This window comes from Cavia porcellus, unplaced genomic scaffold (assembly GCF_034190915.1).
Source record: "Cavia porcellus strain 051 isolate PalLab524CR breed Dunkin Hartley unplaced genomic scaffold, mCavPor4.1 scaffold_31, whole genome shotgun sequence".
NCBI lineage: Eukaryota > Metazoa > Chordata > Mammalia > Rodentia > Caviidae > Cavia > Cavia porcellus.
In genome coordinates, this window is record NW_026947514.1 from 37,992,801 (window position 1) to 38,012,165 (window position 19,365).

At 42.0% G+C, this 19,365-nt stretch overlaps 1 protein-coding gene across 4 annotated transcripts in view; it reads right to left on the reverse strand.

Moving 5' to 3' along the window:
* Positions 1-19,365, reverse strand: part of Rhoj (ras homolog family member J) — a 124,065-nt gene that overhangs the window by 18,531 nt on the left and 86,169 nt on the right. Inside the window, exons 3-5 of one of the 4 annotated variants that reach the window (XM_063241104.1) lie at positions 16,664-16,828; positions 14,672-14,767; positions 2,342-2,692 (exon numbers count right to left, since the gene is read on the reverse strand). In XM_063241104.1, the coding sequence (XP_063097174.1) occupies positions 2,654-2,692; positions 14,672-14,767; positions 16,664-16,828 (300 nt within the window). In that variant the 3' untranslated portion in view covers positions 2,342-2,653. Of the gene's footprint in view, positions 1-2,341; positions 8,081-14,671; positions 14,768-16,663; positions 16,829-19,365 lie in introns of those variants that run through there. The other 3 variants (XM_063241103.1, XM_003472316.5, XM_063241102.1) reach the window with 3 other exon arrangements.

Genomic DNA, 19,365 nt, shown 5'->3' on the forward strand with positions numbered 1-19,365 from the left:
TGTGGCCTGGGGAAGGCAGGGATTGGATGAGATGCTTGGGCTGCCAGAAGATGTGCAGGCCCTATTCTATTTTGTTTTACTAAGAGAAAAAGGACAATAAAAACAATGATACAGTATTTCAGGACAAGACAATAGGAGAGGCCCTGGTTTAAGAAGTACTCTGTGGCTCTGTGGTCCCATTTGCCCAGCTCTCCTCCTTTTTGGTATCTTCCTGAAGGATTAAAAGCATCATAGCACAGAGGTATACGTGCACTCATGTTCATAGCAGCACAGTTTCTAATAGCTAAATCTTGGAAACAGCCCAAATGCCCATCAATCAGTGAATGGATAAAGTTTATTTTCTTTTAAATACACAATAGAGTACTACTCTGATGTAAAGAAGGATAATCTAGCTAAATGGATGCACCTGGAGGCCATTCTCTTAAGTGGAAAAAGTCAGACAAATGTGTAAATCCACATTGTTTCTCTGGTGTGGAAAAAAAAGCATAAATAAGGACCAAAATGTATAATAGATGTTGTGAAATAGGAAAAAAAATGTTCAAATAGGAAGGGGAACTAGGGAGGGCAGAAAGGAAGGAAGGGAAAAGAAAAACATAAGACAAGAAGGAAAAAATAGAAACAAAGACTTTGTAAATAAGGAGAGAAAGAAGAGTTGAAGGGAGGAGAGGAGAATGGGCAGTAAAAAGAATCAAGCCAAATGATGTACAGGTACAAATTCTCTATGATGAGCGTGGTCAATACGTATACCTAGAACGTACCAGTCAACTTAATAGAAAGAGAAAAGATGAGGCAGGAAGATCATTGCAAGTCAGAGACCAGCCTGGGCTACAAAGCGAGCTCAAGGCCAGCAGGAACTGCACAGTGAGACCCCGTCTCGAAAAGAAAAGAGAAAAGAAAAGAAAAGAAGCGCTCTTTGGCAGCTTGCTTCAGTGGTTACAGGCAAGAAGTCATGGATACATTAGCAGTAGTGACAATGACCTTTGGTGAGACGCCGTGTTTGGCTTAGGTTAAAGCCCACTGGGAATGTGAGTTGCGGTGATGGACAGTGCTGCTCCCTGGGGAAAGGGTTTCCTAGCTTAAAGGGTCCTGGTGGAAGGGCCACCTTGGACGCAAATTGGTTTCTGCTGCTTGAGCATAAGGCCCCCTGACTGAACCGAAAATGCCTCTGTGTGCATAGGGCGGGGCCCTGGGCTGGGAGAGGGGATGGCCTGTCCTGTGCCAAGGGGTGGCAGCTTGGTGTCTGCGTGTGTCCAGTGTTATCAGCTTCTTTTTCTGGGATTGAAACACTGACATCCTAGCCGGGTTAGTGAGGCCGTTTGCAGGTACAGAGCAGTCGTGGCTCTAGTGTTCTCTGATGTGATTAAAGGTAGGTAGGATTTGCACGTGACTTCTTCGGCAGTAGGGGGCCTGAATGAGACCATAGACTTCCATCTGTGTAGGTACAATTTTTAAAAGGACTTTGTACAGAGAGTGAGGTGTGGGCAGGGAGAGCAAAGCCTGGTCCCTCGTGATGTTTGTAGAACTGCGGTGAATAAGTGAATGAGCCTCTGGTCTGTGCTTGAGACAGTAATGCAGAGAGAGTCAAGTTAGCAGAATGGGTTCCTGTCCCGTCTATAGGACAAGTGGTTTGTGGTCAGTCTTTATGTCACAGATGGAGCTCCAGGTCTGAAGCAATGAGATGGAAGCTGCTCCAAATTTTTATGACTCAGAAATTTGTTTTATCTTTATTCAGTAATCTGTAAACTTCACATAATATGAATCCTTCTTATTTCTTCATGGAAGGTAAGTTGGGGGGCATTTTCCTTCCCCCCTTATCAAAAAGAATTTTAGAACAGAAATACTTCAGAGTGCAGAAAATCTTTCAAGCTAGTTGCTGCTTTTTTTGCCCTATTCTAAAATACACGCACTCCTTTATTGTATCTGGGTAGCACAGGTCAATAAAAAGAAAATGCTCTGACAGTCCTTTTCTTCACCTAGTAAAGACAAGTGACTCAAATATTAACAAGAGCCAGGCTGAGCTGATGGTGTCTTCATCAGGCAGATCTTACATGGCTGAAAGTAAGATTGATAATGAACTTGGTTGCCTCCTGGTTCTTTCCCAGGTCTTATGTGTACGCACATTGTGTGGGGAGCTCACTAAAATGCAAAATCTGGTTCAGCAAGGTTGGACTGAGTCTGAGACTGTAGTCCTAAGCAGTGCTCTAGTGATGTTGATGGGGTCTGGTCCTGGGCCACACTTTGAACTGCAAAAAGCAAGAGAACTTATAAGAGACCCACAAAAGTCAGTCAGCTGGAGTGGCTGATAGAGACACTTTCAAATGACCCACAAAGGAGAACGGAGTAGGGGGAGATATTTAATGACCTGAAAATCAGAATTCAGCATAGGAGAAACTGCAAGGTTTAAGAGTACAATGAAATAATGTTCCATTAATTATGAAAAGAGTACATAGCATAGCCATTGAAAAAGATCCACATGTAGGAACGCCAGCTGCTGAGCGGGTCCGCTCTGCTTCCCTGGATCTGCAGACGCAGCAATGGGTGGAACAGGGGCTGTTGGAACGGAGACAAAATTCTGCTGAGATGCACTTAAATAGCAATTCCTCTTCACTTGGAGCAAAAGACAATTTAACCAGGTGACAAGGAGGAGAATTCATTAACTTTCATGCCTGTGGCTTCTTGCGAAGAAAAGAACCTGCTTTAAAAATGATGAAAAAATGTCAGGTAGAGGGAACTTTAGATGTGTATTAAAAAAGCACAAACACACTTTCTCAGAAAGTGTTTCTGTTTTTTTCCTCAGAGAACTAACATACACTCAAGAGAAAAAAAGAGAGAGAGACTGATTTGTGCAGTGTCACTGAGAGACTAAGTGTGCTGAGTAAGGATGCTTCAGGGAAGACTGAGGTCTGAGCCTTGCAAACTGATAATGCCATGATATCACATCCGCTATGTTGTTGTCAGGGCTTGTCAAGGAGAACAATTACATACAGGGCACATCATTTATATTGTTATGTATAATGGGCATCCAAGGAGTCAAATACAAAGGAAGTGCAGGAAATCTGTTCGCAATACTGAAGACCTAGATAATCTGGCTGAGGGCCTAGATCTCATGGCAATATCCTGCATGAGTTCAGCTGAAGACCTAGAGCCCATGACAACGACTCATGCAAGTCTATACCATGGATCTGCACTGGGAAGGCACAAAGGTTAAAGGTGAAAGCTACAATGTCTATGCTAGCAGGGTGAAAGATCTGTGCCAGGAGGCTGAGGATTCTTCACTGGAGCCAAGAAGCAGAACCAGAGCTCCCCTGATAAGTACCACAGCCATCCTCAGTGACAGTGAGGTCCTGAGCTCCTCCTACAATGAGAACAGCTGAGCACATATCAGGAAGCCAGCATAACAAACTTCTCCTGGAGAATAAACAGCATGTATCTTCCCCTTTAGAGCCACGAAGTGATGTTCAAAGGTCCAGAGCCTCCCAAAGTAAACTGCAGGCATTCTCAGCAACAAGGTTCCAAGTAGCTCCGATGATAATAGTTGAGTTCGTGTCAGGGAAGCAGCATGACAAAATCCTCCAAGAGAACCAATAGCTCCTAACAACAACACTCAGGAGAACCCACAATGCTACTCTTCCTCTGCAGGTCTCCTTTTTATGCTGATAACACACCTCAGGTGAGCCATCTAACTCAGCACCATGCTGATTCAGTACAGCTGGTGTTTAAGTTGACTAACAGTTACCAATCCACTACACCCTATAACGCGGGTCAGACCCTGTTAAGTAAGGGTAACTGCATGTACTGAGATGCTTGGAGTATGTGGATTAAAATACAGACAAAAAATTACTGCAGTTGTTGTGTCAGAAGTTTTTGAATTATTGCAGAACTTGGAAAAAGCCACCAGGATAGAACACAATTAAAACACATGCAACAAAGCAACCGTAGTTTTGGACGTCATTCTCCAAGGAGGAAAAACATAGATTGTGACCAAGATTAATCATGCAGCTTCTACTCTCATTTCCTGCAATGGACGTTCAGAGCCAACAACGGCTGTTGAACTTGCATCCCATCATTTCACAGAGGAGCCAAACCTCTCCAACTCATTCTTCCCTGGCCCAAAGACATCCCCAGAAAGCCTGGCCAAGCCCCTGATGGCTGAAGTGATGCTAAGCAGAGCCTGATGTTCTGATTTTCTCTCTCTCTCTTTTTTTAAATTTTCTTTCTGGTCTTTGCTGATTATTGAAGAACAATGCATTATTGTTTTAACTTTAATTTTTGCATTCTATTATTGTATCTGTACATATTAAATACAAACTATCTGGAAATATACCTCTGAAGATGAATAAATATCATTCATCTAACTAATGATCTTTCTAGATACCTCCAAGTCATCCTTTCCAAGTTTTAAATCATGTTCATGCTCAAGGAAATGTTCAAAGTAATTTATTCACTTGTGTTTCTTGGTAAGTTTCCCCTTGGCTTCCTGCTGTGTATAAGCAGGGTAGGTGAGAGGATGAAGTCTCTCTCTGCTACTAAAGACCAGAGGAGCTCTCCCCAGGATAGCGTTCATTTGTAGCAAATCATAAGGTGAAATTACCCGGTGATTTGTGCTGCTGATTGCATGCTAACATCAACAGTCTTCCCTTTCCCCTGTTTTTAGAGAGTAGGCAGAAATTAACAACCCTCTGGGAGAATTGTCAGGCATGTTTTTTGTCTTATGATTGGTTTCCTGATTGGTGGTCTGATGAAAACTGTCTAGGGTTTATTCACTTTGTTTGGTACTTCTTTGATAGCCTAGAAATCTTTCAAATGGTCCTTTGTATGTCATGATCAGAAAATTGCTGTTGATGTCTCAGCACCGAAGCCCTCTCCTTTCCTGTCATACATGTGTGGCTTAGTTTTTGAATTTCCAGCTTAACATTTCCTGGTTTAGGGCTGCAGTAGTTATTGCTTTCAGTATTGTTCTCCAAGTCTAACTATCTTTGGCAGAAATCATCCCAGACTTGTAATTATGGCTATGGCTTTGGCGAGTGTCTTTGTCCTTTTATATTTCTCAAATAGCCCAGGAAGTTCACTTGTTCTATCGAGTGCCCAATCATCTGAGTGAAAAAAAAATTGGTCAAAGTAGCCTCTTGATTGAGTCATTATATTGAGATTACACTGTAATGTAGGCTAGTTTATTACTAGTTTAACAGATTACCTTCTTTATAGTGGCCAAGTTGCATGAAGTCATATGTTAAAAATATAGCTAGAATCTTTAGAGTAAACAGTTGCAACTCCAATGGTATAGCTACAAAACTCCAAGTTAATGTATGCAGAAATGAAGAATTTACAGTATGGGTTGAAAGACATTCAGCAGAAAAGCTGAGATCTGCCCAGTTCTGCGCCAGCACCTCTCTTAGCCCATGCAGGCTGAGTTTCTCAAGTATACAGTGAAGGACTGGACCATGGTGTCTTTCCTTTGGTTTTTGTTTTTATGATACAGCTTCTCACTTTCTAGTGCAGGGTGACCTTGAACTCATTATGTAGCTCAAGCTGACCTTGAACCCAAAGTAATGATCCTCCTGTCTCAGCTGCCCAAGTGCTGGGAAGACAGGTATGTACCACTTTGCCTGGTCTGGGCCATAGTTTCTGGTATCTTTTTTAATTCTGAAAAGTGAAAACTCTGGCCTTACGTGGAGATCAGTTGTTGCTTGTTGTATGGACCTTTAAAGGATCCTTCTCTAGATGCCTATGCCTGTTTACTTTCTGTTTCACAACAGTTTTATTCAACCTGGTGGCCAAAAATACTTTTTAGTGACATGAGCGAGATCTTGGCACAAGACAAAGAGTGAATGATTAATGTGCTGGAACGGCATGAATTCATTTATGTAGCTTTGTTCCATGTGATTTTATTTTGTAATTAGCCCCTAAGACCTCTTGGAGTCTGCTCTGTTCCGACACTAATGGTCTCTACAGGTTCTGGTTCCAGGCGGGAGAGTGATTTTCCCACCATGAACAAGTAATCCCAGTGGCCCATTAGGGAGGTGATGACCTGAGGAGCTATTTGCTGGTTGAGTGCACACATCTGGAACATTTTTCTTGGTGGAGCCAAGGTACTGTTCTCCATTTTTCATCCACATCAATGAGAAGTGGGGAGTGGCTCTTTAGCAAGATGTAACTATGAAGTAATGCAACAAAACTGGCTAACAGAACTTCCTTTATTACAGGGCTAAATGCTCATTATTGTTTGTAAAGGATGAATTCATAACCTCGGCAGAGTTATAGGTCATACATGGTTGGTTTCCATTTACAAAGGCAGAAAGTCCTTGTTTTTTCTAAATATCGAACTGTGACTTAACAAAACTCCTGTTTCCTTTAAGATGTGTGTATATTTTAAAAAATGTTTAGCAATTAGATTGGAGAGAAAGGAACTAGTACTTGAAATACGGGAGGAGGAAAAACACGTCTCAGGTTCTAAACAAATAGAACCCCAAAGACTGAAGCGTAATTATGGATGATCTTAAGAGCAAAGACACTTCTCTTTTTACGTGGCTCTCCCAGGAGCAGAAGAGACCAGAAGGTGCCCTCATTAGGGGGAGCTAGAATCTGGGAAAACATGGGAAAACTGCAAAGATAAACCTCACCCTTGCAATAAAATAAAATGAATTTTCATGTAGAAAGAGCAAATAATCACATGCTTTTCCCTTCCCAGGGCCAAGGCCGTGTTGTATGTTGTGCGCTGCTCTGGAAATGGGCCCAGAGTTTCTAAACAGATATTTGGAAGAAAGAGCAGGGAAAGAGGGGAGCAATAATTTAACGCCTTTTGTAACTGGGGAGCATCATTCTATTTAGAATAGGAGCTTGCAGAGGGCAGGCGGAGAAGCACTTGCAGTTGAAGCAAATACAAAAAAAGAGACAGTTTGGCTGATTTGGGGGGGTTGTTAAACATTTGTTTTTTCATGTTCAACATCCAGATTTCTCTATGAGGTCAGGCTGTTACTATATTTGGAGGAATAGAAGGAATAAGGCTGAGAAGAAATAGAAAACCGAGGAAGGAAAAGATTTGCACAGAGACGGGGGGAAGTCGGATTGTCTACTTTGCTGAATGAAGAATAATATGAAAAGATGAGTTCAGCCGCTTTCCCTCAGTTTGTATAAAAAGCAGAAATGCTACCTTCATAAACACAGTTCATTTTTAGTGAGCCACGGCAATATGATATGGAAAGAAGCAGCCTATCTACAATTCAAGCATCTGTAGGGTGAATCTTTGGCAAAATATGCGGATATATAGTAATTCAGATGGTGTTTTCTTTTTAACCAGGCTAAAAAATTATGGCTTTGTAAATTTCTGAAAACTTAAAGTTTTCTTGCATCTGACAATCAGGCATTCAGAGGTATATGTTGGTTTCAGTAACTTTGGTAGAAACCTGCTAAAAAAGGAAATGAACAGGAACCATCGTGTCTTTAGCCTGCTTTGGTGTGAATTTGTTAAGACCTGAGTCAATTGGAGATTTCTTGCAGTAACACAAATCTATGTAAGGCACTTGGGTGAAAATAGCAGTTTCAGGAAAAGAAGGGTAGCGTTGTGTTCCTAAGTTTTGTAGAAGTCATCAAGTAAGGCCACCAACACAGGAATCAAGTTTCTCTTGATTTTCCAGCGAGATTTCTATCAGTTCCAGCTCACCAGAGGGGGAGCTGCAGAATGCAAGATGATTTCAACTTTGTATCCAGCACGCTCAGCAGCAGGCCTGCCTGAGCTCAGGGCTCAGTGTCTCAGTCTTGTGTGCAGGGTGGCTGCTTCGGGCTGGCAGGGGACGTGGCAGTTGGTGGACAGACGAGGGTGCTGGTGGAAAAGCTCACAGCGGGCAGGACTTGCTCTCTGTCGTGCTCTTCTTTCCAGTGGGGGCTGGGTGGCAGAGGTTGTCTTCTGACCTCTCTCCCCTGGGCTGGAGCAACCTCAGATAACGGAACAGCAGCTGCGACACCCAGAGCAGCACTTCTTCTTTTTCTTGGGGTGGAAAATGGTGAGGATCGCTTCATCAAAAACGGCTTTAAGACCTTTCTGAGTCAGGGCTGAGCATTCCAAGTAGCACTGTGCTCCGATCTTGAACACAAAAGAGAGAAAGCCATGAAGAGCAGGAAGAACAGAGCGAAAACCACTGTGGGGCAACATCTGCCAAACCCCGACCTGCGCATGTTCCCTGAAACAGCCTGGGGGTTCGCGGGCATTAATTTCCTTGTTTGCAATGTGGTCCATTACCCTAATTTTTTTAAAACAGTCTTGTACTATCAATGCAGGTCACGTAATGGTATAAAGCATTAGAAGGGAATTGAAAGCCGTGTAAGTTTGAATTATTTTGTGAAATGCAGGGCTGCACAGTGTTGAGTCAGTTGCAGGCTGCAGCAGTCAAATCCCAGCCAGCTGCACCTTCCGGGGGCGGAAAGGCCAGGTGTCAGCTGCGCTGCTAACACGATAGGGTAGTGGGGTTTCTAGGCTGTTCTGATTGGGATATACTTCTCAGAGGGTATCTTGCAGCAGAGTACATCTGAATGGTATGATTATTCAGTTTCAACACACTTTCAAAGTATATTTTAAGAAATTAAAAAATATCAAAACATGTTAAAACAGAAATCATAAAATACACGTATTCACAGAAACCTACTTCCTATCAGTGGACGGTCGATTTAAATGATAAAATATTTTGCACTTGCTTAGGGCTTTATTTCAAAACTTTTTGTGTTTTGAAAAATGGTATGATTTCATACCATGGTATGTTGTATATTCATGAATGATCTATGAAAGTCAGAAATTCAGGCCAAAACTATAGATTCTCAGTAAGAAGATCATAAGCATGAAGCATGTTAAGCATAAGCATAAGCATGATCATAAGCATGTCAGCTTCATCTGAGGGACACCTGGATATTTCTCACATGCTCCATGTGAGCTGACAACATGACACAGGCCTCTCAATACTAAGAATATCTAAGGAAAATACTTGATTTGTTTTGCATTGTAAGATTCGCTTTGAAAAGAAGTTAGATTAGAAGAACTTGGCTGGATGGTGAACTCCTGGAGACTACAGCCGATGAATGGCTGAAAGGCCCCCAAATCATGTGCCTGTTATGGCCAGAACCTTCCATAAATGAATAAACCAGGGCTGGTGAGAGGCAACAGGGATGGGGGGGCAGCCTGTAAAGCACGTGCCCCTCCAGAGTGAGTGGTCTTACTCTGTTCCATGTACGATTGTTGAGTTGTGTTTTTGCATTTTTCAAGAAGATCTGGGAACTTAAGCTTTTATTTAATACTTACCAATTAAAAAAACCCCCCTGTGGGACATGCAGGATGCCGACATGGGTGCCCTTGGGTGTGACCAGTCAATTTGCAGTGTGTGGACTAAGAAGAGATTAGTGATAGTGTTTAGCGTAGCACAGGAACAGCCCCAGGAGAGGAACATGAGAGGCCAGCTAGAAAGTAAAGGAACTAGACCTAAGCTCTGCTCTCGCTCTTTGTGACTGTTCTTTGCCTTGTTTCTTGACGGTAACCCACCCGACTGCTCAGCTCTGGTGAAGCTGACAATCAGTGGGACAAGCTGCTCACTTACCCACAAGGCACAGACATGATGACAACGTATAAAATAAAGCTGTTTTAGTTAGGCCTAGAAATTATTCTCTTTCTTTCCTTTTGTGGACTGGAATGGTTCCTGTATGAGGCAAAGAGAAATACCAAACTCATGGTATCAAAACCACTGATGGATGTTGAAAACCTTTTTGTCATTTTGATCATGGTTGGTCTTTGGGCTAAGAAATAACTTTAAAAAATAATCAGAAAGGGATAAATAATAATCAGAAGAGAATAAAGTCTAGGTGCAACCAAAAAATAGTAGGATTCTGTTCTTAGAGAGGAATAAAGGGCAGAGAGAGTTTTCCTAATAATGTCATTGTCGCATTTGGAGACTGTGTCTATGTCGGATATGAGCACATGTAGAAAAGCACATTAATTTAACAGTAGGTCCAGCTGAAAGACTTGTAATGTGCCAGCTTTTAACACTCATGCTAGGAAACCTATAGGCTGCTGTGGGACCCTTCTCCCCTTCTATCTGGGAAACCCCCAGAATGATGATCACAAGCCTCAGACAGATTCTGGAGATTCCAGAAGAGCTGGGCCAAATTGTGTTCACACGGGCCACTGCCCCCTCGCCCCAGCAAGATGGGAGGGTCTCTCTTCTCCTCCTGCTCCCAGCACTGCAGATGGGGCATGAGAGCTTGGTTTTTGATGATGCAGAAGGAGTCTAAACTTGTCTCCCCTGATTCTGACATTACTGAAGATAATGAAACGGCAGATAAAGCGATCATTGTATAAGAAGGTTAACAAAACATTGTGCCTTGTGTTGATCGTTCCAGGAAAATTCACCAACAGCTTTTGGGTGTGAGTGGGAAGGAGTGTGGGAAAGAGAACCCAGTTATGATGAGTATTGTTACTGTGTTTCAAGGGCTCTGAGGTCAGAAAGAAGAATTCATTCCGGTTCAGGGAAAAGGCACAGCCATGCTGGAGGGACTGCTGAAGAAATCATTTGTTTCCTTAATAATGTGAAATGGAAAATTGTCTCAGAGAAATACAGCTGTTTTTTTTCAGCAGCAGCTTCTTCTGCCTGTTGGAGCAAAACGATCTCCTCAGTCAATATTGCCAATCCATCAGTGAGAGTGCAGGATTCTGAAGATCCTTGTTTGGACACATAGGCTAGCAATCAGTAACACGCCTTACCAAGCTGATGTATTTCAAGGAAAGGGAGGATATAAATAGAGAGAGCACTTTCTGATAATTTTACAATAGCTAAGACTTACTGTTTCAAAAGCTGGGAGATATGCCACAGATGCACAGCAATGTAAGAGTCTGACATACAAATAAACTCACAGGGACAAGCCAGTAAAACACAATGTAGTTCTTCCAGGTTGTCCTGGTGGCAGGGGGACATTTTATACAATAAGACAAAAAGCAATGGGCAGGAATGACAGCAGAGAAGTCTTTCCAGCCAGTCATGTCTGAGGATAGCATCGATTTCACTGCGGTTTGCTGACTAGACTTTGTACGGCAGCTCATCTCGTCACCATAGCAACTTTACGAGGACCAGTTTATCACTATCCTCATGTTATAGCTCAGGGAACTGATGCCCAGAGAAGTTAAGAAAACCATCTGAGGCCACACACCTAAGAACACAGCTGATATTAGAATTTGTCCATCTCTTGAGCCACAGTCTCAATCACTCTGCTTTGCTGTCCCCAGCAACAGAAAGAAATTGAGATTGAGAGACATAAAAACAAAAACAAAAACAAAAAGAACCCTAAAAGATATAAAACCCTAATGAGTCAAAGAGAGAAGTGTTGCAGACAGAGGGAAAGAGAGAGAAGGGGGGCATTCCCCACAATGAATGGAGGAGCAGGGATCAGAGGGGTCAGGTGGGATCTAAAGTAACGGCAGAGGTTTTATTCCTGATTCGAGATTAGAGCAGACAGACAGCCAAGAAAGGGAACAAGAATCCAAAGGAAAGAAACTGTGAGAGTAATGCTGCTTCAACCAATCAGCATCCACCAACTGCTGGAAGAGGAGGAGCGTTCCTGGTTTGATGTTTTTTTCAGGACTCTAAGGATGCTCGCTCCAGGGTAGATGATGTGAATGCCCTGCTCAGATATAGGATGGTATAAATGGCAGAACTGGGGCAGGCTTCAGGGTACGCACCTTTGTCTAAAAGACTGAAAGTTTTAGGTGAGGAAATTCTCGCCTAGGGTTGCGGAAATTCCTCAGAAGCCAGAGGCACCATATATATATTTGTTCAAAGCTTCCAAAATGCTAAAAGTTGGCCACTAACTTTCATAAAAAATACTGGTGTAGACTGGACAAAATATTTGCGGGCATAATCTGGCCCATCATTCCTGTGTTTTAAAGGATGCTTTTGAACATACTGGCCTCTCTGCCTGGAGTCTTTATACCCTGTCCACGAACTCTGTCCACCTGAAAAACTTATTCTCCTCTTTGATAATACCTGGCCCTGATGTCAACTGCTTCAAGTAATCTTCTCTGAGCCATCCTACTCCAAATGTGTCTGTCACATTTTCCTCTGTTAGTGGGATTGTAGCCTCTGAAATGGGCCCCACAGCTCAGCACATCTGTTTGCTTATCCGCCTCCTCCCCTTGCATACGAGCCTCTGTAACCCCGATGTGAATGGTGGGGTGTTGGCCTTCCACAGCCTGGGAAGGGGAAATAACGGGTCCTGTGGCTCCATCATTCAAGAGGAGATTCAGACTTCTGGTGATCGGCGTTAATGGAACACTGGTTACTGGGTTTTGTTGCTTTAGATCCCTCTTTTGTATGGTGAAAACCTGGCAGAAAAAGGGTGCTAAGGGAAAGGGTGACACAACGAAAGTCACCTGGTGAAGAAGATGACAAGCGAGAGTAAAATGTGAACAACAGTGAAGTAGGAGAGTGTCGTATCTGAAAGTGTCTTAGGAAGCCTGCACTTAGCAATCATGTTGCAGTTGTGCCAGATGGAGTTGAGAAGAACACACAAAGGAATGAACACCTGGCCCAGGGTAGGTGTTTAATAAATCTCGTGGTAGTGTGGCTGTTTACAGATGTGTGGGTGGGTAATTAAAAGCACAATATGTGAGAGGAATAATAAGTGAGAGAAAACAAAGAATACGTATGATAAATTGATACAAGACATTTGTGTAAATGTGCCTTTTGAATGTAAAGAATTATGCAACTATGTATGTGAAACCAAAAAGAAAAGATGGATGAAAAACCCATTGGAGACTGGGAAGCATTTAATAGAGAAGAGCGGATGTGAGAACTCTGAGTCTGCAAAGCACTGAAGTTTTGGGGAGAACGTGCACATTAAAATGTGACCTTCAGGATATTAAAAAAAGCTTCAAACCTAAGGGTTTTTTTTTCAGATTATAGCTGGGGGCAGAAGAGCTCGGTGTTTATCACATCCTAGCTCTGCTACTATTGAGCAGCGTGACCTTAACCTCTCTGAGCCTCAGTTTCCCCTCGGAGAGCAGTGATAATACTATACACAGCTCAGGGGGCGGCTGTGAGGATTAATTAAGATGATGCATGTAAAGCACTTGGCTCAGGGCTCTGTAAACGCTCCATAAATGCCACCTGTTATTATAAACTACTTGACAGGGAAGTGGAAGAGTAGGGAACTTCAGGCATCTCTGTAATTACATGAACTGTGAAGAAACCAGTTACAATCTTGCTTGGTTTTCTTCTAAATTGGATTTTGTAAGCCAAACACGATTCTTTTTGTATCTGAGAGCAGTTGCTAGGAGAAACTGGCAAAAGGCAATAAAGTGGTGAACTCAGCCATTGTTCCCAAAATAAGTCTGAAATGAGATGGGAGGCTTTGGAGCAATTTCTTTTTAGAAGGGTAAAGAAGAAGAAGAAGAAGAAGAAGAAGAAGAAGAAGAAGAAGAAGAAGAAGAAGAAGAAGAAGAAGAAGATAAAACCAAATCCAACTTCCCACCTGACAGAACAAGGTGGGAGACAGGCCCAGAAGCGGGGAACAGTGAGACCAGGTCCTGCAGGGAGCCGTGGCTGAGCCCGCCAGGAGCTCCTGGGGGAAGTGCACTGTTATCTATGGAGCCAGGTATTAATGTGTGTTAATGAGAGCCCTTGGGCTGAGTGTCTGAGAAGGCAGAAGGACCCAGAGACGCATTCTCATTCTCCTGGAAGAAAAAGACGTGGCTGGAAAAGAGACAGTTTATAGAATGATGAGAGAGTCCACAGAGCTGGACTAGAAATAATTTCTGTATCTGGAATTGTGCCCAGAGAATGCTGAGCTACCTCTCCAACCTTTTTAATTTTATTTTGAGCCTGGGTCTCTCTAACTTGCCTCGGTTGCCCTTGAATTTGTGATCTTCCTGTCTCAGCATGCCACACCATGCCCAGCCTCGCACTGCACTCATGGAACCAAAACCTGACTTAATTCATCTCTAGCTGAGTGCCCCATACTTATTTTTGTGCCCACAATCAGGTTTTAATAAGAAAAACACATATATCTTTGTTTGTGAAGACTCTGTAGTTGTTATGTTTCTTGACTGACATAGAGCTACTCTGACTGCCTGGAGCTTGCGTTTTGCAGGGCTAGTCACTTAGAAAGCAAAACAAGAATTTTAAAGGCACCTATTTGAGTGTATGTTTCCATGTGCTGCACGTAACAGGTAGCCTATGAGCGGCTGTTCGTTATATGATGAGAAATACTGAGCACACAAAAGCCTACCAGATGCTAATCTAAGTCTCTCTCAAGAAAATCACAAAATGCGACACACAGGGTCCTTTAAATGAGTTACTGTGCTCATAGGCAGTGAGATTTACAAATACACATCTAAGCCTCCCTTTAATTTGTGCTATATACAGCAAGGAGGTGTTCTGAGCTTGCTAAACCAGCAGCTACTTAGCTCCAGCTGTTTAAATCCACTAAGTTTTTTCCCAATGATAAATAGACAGTGCCAACTGACTAGAACGCTAATCAAATGGCCCCTTCCAGCCTAGCTTGGGCACAGTGGTGAGTAGAAAGCAACAGATTCTGAACACACCGCAACTCAGAGCAAAACTATTCAGCTCACCCAATGCCAAAGCACACAGCAAACTCTTCACTCAGCATACATTTAAAATTGATTTCAAACCTGACATACCGCTTTTGCAAGCTTCACGCCATGCTCGTAAGTGAGAGGTTTCTCTTTCATATACAGCAGACGGGCCAACGTTTTGGGGTCATCGCGGAGATCAATCTAGCAAAAAACACACATGTGACCAACAATCTAGCAAAAAACACACATGTGACCAACTTACTTAATTTTTCAAGCTTTCTCAGTTATTTTAAACTGTAGTCTAATAGAGTTTCTTTTCTCTTGGACATCTTGGAAGTGGATGAATCTTATGAGAGTGCACACACACACACACACACACACACACACGTGTCCGTGTTATGTCTAAGATTGTCAAGTGATTCCTTTGTATATGGACACACAAGGAGGTCCTTGTATTTCTCCTTTGAAGCAATCCCCCTGTGTGCTGAAGACTTCCTTTAATGATTCTGGTGTTTTGGAATTTTTGATTTCTAGATTTCACTGGTAGGGCATTACAAGATTAGACATTCATGTTATCTTGCAGCAGTGACTTATTTGATTCCAAATTATATTATACAATAGTATTACTCATTATCTAATGCTTATTTCCTGTACCTGGATACTCCTTTTTTGTTTGCTTGGTTCATTCTGTTTTACTTTTTCAAATCAGAACTTCTCCTTACCTGTAAGACTATGTTAACAAATGCACTGAAGGCTCGGGAAGGCAAGCCCAAAGAGGGGCTTCCAAAGGGTTTGCTTAATAAATAAACATTAATTTTTGAAAGGTAGAGCTGATTTGAAAGTAAGCTTTGGAAAGTTAGCATTAGGTTTGAGAATTTAATATTAGATTTCTTTAAAATGGCACTATGTATGGGACCTGAATGTGAGCACTTAGGACTTGTGTCTTAAGAAAAAAATATATTCACATGTTAGGTCCCATTGATAGGCATAGTACTCAGGTCTACTACAGGGTGGGATTTTTTTTGGGGGGGAACTTAATTGTACAACTTAATGCCAATTGGTTGAAAAACAGACTCGAGTTACACTAATGTGTTTGAGAGTCCTAGTACATATTTTGGCAGCAGAGATCTGCCATTGATATGGATAAATATTATCATCTGGAATGAAGGTGATAGACTTCATTTAAACAAATAGCTAATTATCTTTCAGAGCAGAAGCATTAATCATATTCTGATTTATGGCTGTATGAATCTACTTTGTCTCTCTCTGAGTGAATACATAGACGCTGTAAATATCTACATCTTCTTTAGAAAATATTTTTCTTTCCCTGATGATTTTTAAAAATTTCATTTGTCAAGAAGAATATCAAATAAGAAAAATAAAGAAACAGCATATGGAACGGATCACTATAAATCCCTTCATTGTTCCTGGAATAGTAATTTGGATTTTAAAAAAAGCTAAGAACAAAATCCATTTAAGACCACAAAGGCAGGATGATCTTTAATGTATTTGTGCAACTGGCTTACTGCTGGAAATTCAACCAATGAAATTAGCTTTCGAAACACCTTAAGGGCCTTTCCAATAGGAGTTTATCTTGTGTATAAGTTTTAACTTCTTTTATAAGCTCTTAAAGATCAAGGGATTTAGGGAGAATAAAGTGGTGCAGTTCTGTCTTTCTTCTCTTGTGGTGCTATTAAGGAGTCCTGCCATAATATGCCCATTCAGTTGCTGGGGTCATTTTGACACTCAACTATTTTGTGATTTTTAAAATAACTGTGAATTTTATCTACAAAATATTAGATAATATGTACAATTGACACCATCCCTTCATTACTGACTCAGCACTGCTGGTGAAGACCATTAATTTGGAAAAGATATTTTTGAGATTAGTTCTGTGGGCCATATCCAAATTTTCTGCTCCACATTAAATAGTTCTATTATTTTTTCAACTATGGGCTAAATAATCATGAACATTTGAGGATGTCCACTCACAGGAGTACTGTGTTTGAGACCCTTCCATCGTATTTGGTGGACTATGAGGTTTGTGAGGTGCCTGCTTCTTTGCAGCCCTCCTCCCCCAATCACCCACACTTTAACCTGCGTCCCTATGAGGACATAAGGCACATGAGGCATGCAGTCCTTCAGCTCTGGGACCCATTCTTCCTGGACGTTGTGGTAAGAGGCAGGATTTACGACGGAGAAGCAGATCAAAAACACATCGGTGTTGGGGTAGGACAGTGGCCTCAGCTGGTTGTAGTCCTCCTGTGGAAAGAGCAGATAATGGTTTGTAGTGCCTGAGTCTGATGGATTTGAGGTAGCTCAGGGGAGCCCTCTGCTCCAGCGCACTGTGATCCTGGCTTAGCTCACTTGATGTAATGATCTCCAGTTCTATCCATTTGCTGGCAGAAGACATACTTGTGTTTTCTTTATGACTGAATACTGTTGCATTGTGTCTATAGTATATTTCAGATTTCCTTTATCTGTTCATTCACTGGTGGACACCTAGGCTGGTTCTATATCTTGATTCTTGTGAATTGTGCTATAGTAAAAGTAACAGAGTTTTGAAGAAACTGTTGGATAAAGGTTCAGAGATAAGAATTTGGGATATATATATCCAAAATCCATAGTGTGATCAAATAAATAAAATGCCACCTTAAGTCTTTCTGAGGGATTTTTCTGGTCAGAATATACTCTGGTGGAAAAGTTTCTGGTTCCATTATCTGTTGTGTTAGTGGAACATGATACACACAAAGTAAAACATAGCATTATTTCAACTATGGAAAAATATCAGGTGTCTTGTTGTAGACAAGTTACTTTAGGAGGCTCCAAGAGAAAATACGCTCTTTCAATAAACTTTCATGTATTTTCATAGAATTTAGTGATGGATAAGTGAAAAATAACTTTGTGAGTGTACACGCATACTATTAATGTGCACATCTGTCTTAGTTACTTTTCTCTCGTTGTTGACACAAAATACCTGGCGCCCAAAGTGAAGCAAGGGAAGCTTTATTTCTTACAGTTCTTGGAGGTTTCAGTCTATAACCAGTTGGTTCCAAGGCGGATGATGTGGTGGGGCAGCTGTTCCTGTCTACTGCAAACATCAGGTGTGAACAGTGCAAAAGAGAAAAGACAGCCTTCTTCTCACCCTTACACTGTATGCCAGCTCCACCCCTGGGCAAGGGCAGCACTCACATTGCCAATCCCAGCACTAGACAACAAACCTATCACAAACCCTAGATTCAGCCATGTCCATGATTGCATGAGGCTTGGTGGGGGGCTTCTGAACACAAACCATAACACATCACATACCACAACATGACATGTACACTGTACCTATGCATAACATTCAGATTTGTGGGTAAGGTATAGTACATACATGCATACCCTGTGTGTGAATATGCATCATCAAACCTATAACTCACAAGTATTCATGGAGCAATTATTAGAGCCCTGACTCCTCTCCCAAGCATTTAGTTATAAAAAGTTATAAAACATATGTGACTGTTGCAAAAATGCAGGCATTTCAGAAACACACAGATAGAAGGAAAAACTGGTTTCCATCTTAATGTGATCTCTAAATACTTTTTCTCTCTTAGCCAGGCATGGTGGCACATGCCTGTAATCCCAGTACTCAAGAGGCTGAGGCAGGAGGATTGTTGCAAGTTCAGAACCAACCTGGGCTACAAAGTGAGTTCAAGGGCAGCCTGAACTGCATGGTGAGAGCCCGTCTCAAAGTGGCATAAGCGCCTGCCTTGCAAGCAGGCAGTCGCGAGTTCGATCCCTGGTACCGATAAAAAGGAAAAAAAAAAAAAAAGACAAAGAAAAAAAATATTTTTCCTCTCTCCCAGAAACAAAAAGAAAAAATATTTTTCCTCTCTCCCAGAAACAGAAGTAAATGTACTTCCAATCATTTGTAGGTGTATAATATATGCAATTAGGTTAAAAATATAAATTACACAGTTCATTTCATTGCGCCACTTATTTTTTAAAACAATGTGCCAATGGTATATTTTTAATATCAACCTTAGTGTCTTTCTGCTACCTCTGCTGTCTTTATAAAAAGGAGCACACACACGTGTACACATATATAGACTCATGTGACCCAAAGGAAGGCCTTAGCATGTTGAAGGTGGGCTTTTCTGGCTGGAGAGCACACACTGATCTACGCAAGTTACCCAGAGCAGAAGGCTCAGTGGGTATGGCTGCTACTGCTGCTACTATTAAAACTTATGCAAAAGGATCAGGTACCCAAGGAAAGTACAAGGCAGGATGAACAAGATGCAGAAAATAGGATCCTAAAAAATAAAACCAAACCCCTCAAAAATCACACCTATTACTGCAATTCCTTATCATATTTCTAAGCAAATGAATAGGAGTTGGGAGCACAACTGAACGAATGTTGGTCATCATGGGAGGTCGGTCTGGGCTACTTGTCGCAATGCAGCTGAGCTGCGTTCTCGTCTGCATGTGTGATACGGGGAGTGGGGAAGGGAATGACTGGTTTGTGGCACTGCCTTCTTCTCTGTGCGACTAACCCTGCACACCACACTTTCTCTCCCTTGGTCTCTCTGCCTCTCTCCTTTCTCTTTGGAGCAGTTCCTCAGAGAGCAGCAAGGTAAGACTAAGAAGCTATGGAATCACTGCAGGCTGTAATCTGTGGACATTCATGGTACTACCTGTCCCCTGCCACTTGGTCCTCCCACCTGGATCATCACAGGAGGATCAGGGACCAGTCTGATTTTTCTCTCATTCCCACCTGTACTCTGTTCACAGAGAATATTCTGTGAATATCGTTGACT